A 4964-nucleotide genomic window follows, 5' to 3' on the forward strand; every position below is an offset into this window, starting at 1 on the left:
CGGGGGATGGCGGCTGCCTCGCCCCAGGCCCCCTGACTGGTTTTTTGGCTTCAAAATCCGTTAATTGGGGTCAATATTCATTAAAAATTGGCATTGCTACACTCTTAGAGCAGCCTTTCCTTACCGCACTGGATGTGATGCTCTAAGTGCTTCCAGTGAGCAGATCGCTTCCCTCCTTGGGGCCCTGCCGCAGTCCAGGGGGAGGATGTCAAACGCTGGTGCCAGGCTGGTCCCGCTCTTTAATCGCGGTCGGTTTCTTGTAGTGAAGCTAAATGGTGGCCGCCACGTCCAGGGGATACTGCGGGGCTTCGATCCCTTCATGAACCTCGTCATCGATGAGTGTGTGGAGATGGCGTCAGGAGGACAGCAGAACAACATCGGCATGGTGGTGAGTGCTGCTGCGAAAACAAGGGGAAGGGGACCGGTGTGTATAGAACCAGCTGGATGTTGAGAAGGGGATGTGTTTGCTGTAATCATGGAACAATCTGTGGGGTTTGAGAGTTAAAATCAAGTCAGCATTCTTCTTTGTGGGGGGAATCTATGTGGAGTTTTGGCCCAGGATTGGCTTTTTAGTAAAAAAAACCAAAAAAAACATGCGGGAGGGGACCTGCAGAGCGGTGGGGAACCAGCGTCGCACCAGCTGCTCTGATCTTTCACTTTTAGGTGATCCGAGGAAACAGCATAATTATGCTGGAAGCCTTGGAACGAGTCTAGCGCCGGAGAAACCTGCGTCGGTACCGGCTGTGACGAGTCCTCACCCACCTGTTCTGGTTACTCTGAATCTGCCGCCAAGTGTCCCCAAGCATAAACTTATTTTTCTTTTTGTTAAATAAATTTTGTAATGGTTGATATAACTCCTGTCGGTTCCTATTTTGGGTAACGGGGCCGCACTGGTTCTTTGGGGCAGTGGGGGCGGCTGTTAATCCTGCTCCCCGGGGCTTTAAAACTCTGAAAAGACTTTCAGGAGGCTTTAAGCAGATGTTAAATTTAACATTAAATTAGTGTTAAATATATTTAAGTAGATGTTAAATTGGGGTCCTTCCCCTTCGTATCTTGTAAAGAACAATCTACAAAGTTGCATCGTGTTTGTTCAGTGGGTTATTGGTTCTTAATTGGCGGGAAAAATGGTAAAAAGAGTGATGCAGAGTATTTGTGCCGAGCTGGGCTACCTGAAAGTAGAATTTTTAAATTTTTTTTATAATGTTTTTTACTCTCACTTCTGCATCACTGAGTTTTTGAACAGAAAGAGGTGCCGAGTGCTTCCTCAAGCACCACTAAGGGTCCCAAAACCAGTAGAAAGTGAGTTTTGAGCAGAGCTCAAATGGTTTTCTCAGAAAATTTGGAGCGATCACTGCACCACGCATACAAATCCTGAGCTTCCCTTTCCGAGTTTACTGAGCTGGCGCAAGGGGAGTGTTCCGCTGGGATAGAAAGCCTTCTGTGCAGGCTGTAAGTACAATAATATCTTTATTTTTTCAGCTTTTATTGCTGCTGTGCCCATCGTGGACTACACAATCAGAGCTCTGCAAGACAGAGCGACACAGCTCACACACGTGTGCGCTCTCTCAAGGCAGCAGCACCAGCTTCCTCTCTAATCTGTGCGTTAATTTAATTATTAAACCCTAATTTTTATATTCAGACACGGTTGAGGTATCGCAGCGATATTAGATACAGTCAAGGGACACAATATTCTCAAGAAAAGGGTTTTTACCTTGTTGGGTCAGGTTGTCTGAATTATTAATGCTTTCAAACCCTGACAAAGCGAAGGACATTGGGTTTTTTTGTGCCCACCGCCGCTCTGGCAATTCCTGCACCCCACCACCCATAAACTACACTATTTGCTCTGGAGGCAAATGAAAAATGCTGCCCCCCACCCCCCTTCCCCTGCGCTAGTCCCACCCTAAGGAACAAATGTTCAGAAATTACCTGAGGCAGAGAGATTTACAGTCAGGAAGTCTCTATTCCCTGCCCGAAACGCGTCCAGAGAGGGAAAGCTCTGTGTGTGGGTTCATCCCAGTGATGCAGATCCGGAGTTTGGCATGTTCCTGAGCGTGGAGGGCACTTTTGGGGTCAATATGGCATTTAAAAAAAATTTATTTCATTTCGCGTAGGGATAAATCGAGGATTTTTCTTAAGGAAAGGCCAGAGGAGTCTGCTCGAGGAAGGGCCAGCTTGCTTGGGAAAGCTTCCTCTGCTTTTTCACTGCTTTTTTTTTGGTGTCTCAAGTTGGCTGGTGTCTCCTCTTCGGGGCTAATCAAGGAGTTCCTTGTTCGTTAGCTTTAATTGTGGCTAAGCAGCTACAGTAGGTGATCCTGAGCTCCGGGAAGCTCCCATGAGCTCCCAGCCGTGGTCTCCGCGGGGCTCAAAGCTCCGTTTTCAGCTTCTTGTGCAAATCCTTCTGGTCGATCCTGTCGGTGTTCCCGTAGCAGCGGTGGTAGGCGAGCAGGGCGGTGTTTTTGGCGGTGATGGCGCTCATCTCCATGGCGCTGGTGGCTCGCTCGATGCCTTTCAGGTAGTAGATGTTGTCATGGAGGATGATGGGAGGACATTTTTCCGGGGGGCTGTAGTGGGGGTACGCCAACCATTTCTTCACTTTGATGGAGTTGTAAGAGGAGAAAAGCAAGTTAAGCTGCTCTTTGGTGAGAACCTCCTTCGAAAAAACCTTCCAGACGGCCGATTGCAAGGGCAGCTTTCCTCCGGCACCAACGTTTTCCACGGGAGACACCACCCCCAGGCTGTTGATGAACAGTTTGGGATTTTTTCCATCGTGAAAATGGCACCGAAATGAAAGGCAGACGGATGCCGGTACCAAAGAAAGAAGCGTTTAAGCAGCCGTGCACCAATGTCGTGACGGTCTGGTGGTAAGGATTTGGGAAATCTGGGACGGGGGGTCGAAGTTTTTGAAGATGATGTTGGCCATTTTGCGGCTGAGCGGAGCGGCGATGACAATGATGTCGTACGTATCTCCCGTTGGTCCCGCTGTAGTGTTGTACGTGACGTGGTAGAGCTTCACCAGATCCCCTGGGGAGAAAAGCTCCGTTATCCTGCTCCGTGCCTGGAGGAAATCCCCTTTTCCCCTCCAACAAACATCAGGCTTTTCAAATACCATCACATTTAGGCTAATTACCCCTTGTCGTGAGCTGAAGTAGCTTTAAAAAATAAACTGGGGCTTTGAGCAGAGCCCAGTTTTAATCTTAAAAGCCCAAGACCCAGTTTTTTAAGACCCAATCTCCTGCTTCAGCCTGCCAAGAGCTGCAGCTGAGCGGCACCAGAGGCCAAGGTCGGTCTCTGGCTGTCACAGTGTGCCGTTCCCCTCCCCACCGCAGGGAAATCCAACCCAACTCACCTGCGCATCTGGGTCTGGTTTTTGGCTCAATAGACAAAACCGTCCCAGGGATAACCTCAGCTTTGGAGGCGTAGAGAAGACCAGTGCAGACCAGTTTGTTCCCCCCTTTTACTGACCAAAGGCCCGATTCCACCCCTGACAGAGAAACCACACCTACGAGGAAACCGGGATTATTAGAGAGGTTTGTTTGGTGTTGTGCTGTAGAGGAGCACCTGAAACAAAAGAGGAAAATCAGGGGGGAAAAAAATCTCTTTGGGGCACAGAGCTTGCTGAAGACCAAGGTCCTTGTTGTGGTCGTTTCACCTTCTGTACCCCTTTCCCACGGGGGGGTAACCCACCAAAACACTCGCCCACAAAGCTGTTGATGTTCCACCTTGCCCATAATTAACTCTCATGGCCGGACAAACCATCTCGTTGATGAACTTGTAGGAGAAGCTGGCTTTCTGCATGGCTTTGTCGATGGTTTGGTTCAGCATGCGGGGGAAGTCGTTCCCTCCCAGGGCGTGGAGCAGGTCCTCGTTGCTGCTGAAGGCGTAGTCGTACGTCTGGTAGCGAGAGATCCTTCCATCGGAGAGAAGAGGTTTGTGCGGGTTTTTGTATCTCAGGAAGGGAACACACAGGTTCGGTCACTGTTAATTCTCTTTTTTGGCCTCGGAAGGTGCGGAAAGAGCCTGAGAGCCTCCCGGGAGCAGCTGGGCTCATCCTTCCAGCTGAGCCCTAGCCTAAGTGGTATATGCCTAAGGAGATGTGGACCTTTGCTGTTCGTTTGCCAATCTTTCCTAACAAAAACACTTTGTGCACAGTTCTGCATTTAATTCTCTTTAGCGCTTGGATGCCACATCAATGGGACAACCCACACCGAACCCGCGTTTCCACCGCAGCCTCTTGTTATTGCTACACCCGTTTGATGATGACAGCGCTCATCTCCATCTCTTTCCTTAGGAAAACGATCAGCAACGGAGAGGGCAACCAGAGACTCCTTTCTCAACGGCGATGGGATGATTGCACCCATTTTTACAGCTCAGCAGCAGGTTTCCCACCTTTTCCCCCAGCTGCTTTCCCACCTTTTCCCTCGTAGGGACCCGACGTACCGCATGAACTTGTCCAGGATGTCATCACCCACATGTACATACGCAGGGGGTTGAGCCCGTAGCGCCAGAGGAGCTTGAGAAGGTTGACGATGTACCAGCTGCTCTCCTCGAACACGAACTCCTCCCCGTTATAAATGCCCACGAGGCTGCCATGCGCCAGGGCAACCGAGAGGCCTCGAGGAACGGGGTGAAAAAGGTGATTTAATGAAAGGTAGAGCTGGTGTTGAAATAAACTATATGACACCTTGACTTCCTGAGACAACCCGGGTGTGCTTCGATAAGGGTGAGCAATTAAAGCCTGGATCCCCGCGGTGTGGAGAGGGGAATTAGCTCCTGACCAGGAGCCAGGCAGTTATTCGCGGTGACTTTTGGACTTTCTGATGGGATTAATACATCACCCACGGGGGAAGGGGGTGTCTCATTTCCTCTGGGATGCGGGTCGCCTTTTCCTGACAGGGGTACCACAGGGGGTATGGGGGGGAGATATTGGGGGCAATATAAGAGGGGATATGAAGAGAGATATTGGG

General features: G+C 50.0%; 2 protein-coding genes across 2 annotated transcripts; one reads left to right on the forward strand and one right to left on the reverse strand.

Annotated features, from left to right (window-relative positions):
* Positions 1-263: 263 nt before the first annotated feature.
* On the forward strand, positions 264-714 carry SNRPG (small nuclear ribonucleoprotein polypeptide G; the record flags this gene model as incomplete). The annotated part of the gene is made up of 2 exons (XM_010080317.1): positions 264-388; positions 664-714. Coding segments are annotated over 2 exons (176 nt in total), but the record flags the coding sequence as incomplete, so codon positions are not given.
* A 1648-nt stretch (positions 715-2362) lies between these two features.
* On the reverse strand, positions 2363-4611 carry PCYOX1 (prenylcysteine oxidase 1; the record flags this gene model as incomplete). Its single annotated transcript, XM_010080318.1, is given in 9 exon segments — positions 2363-2758; positions 2761-2810; positions 2813-2893; positions 2896-3021; positions 3347-3499; positions 3697-3717; positions 3720-3907; positions 4438-4462; positions 4465-4611. Coding segments are annotated over 9 exon segments (1187 nt in total), but the record flags the coding sequence as incomplete, so codon positions are not given.
* Between the last annotated feature and the right edge of the window lie 353 nt (positions 4612-4964).

The sequence above is a fragment of the Pterocles gutturalis genome, unplaced genomic scaffold, assembly GCF_000699245.1.
Source record: "Pterocles gutturalis isolate BGI_N339 unplaced genomic scaffold, ASM69924v1 scaffold11034, whole genome shotgun sequence".
Classification (NCBI taxonomy): Eukaryota; Metazoa; Chordata; class Aves; order Pterocliformes; family Pteroclidae; genus Pterocles; species Pterocles gutturalis.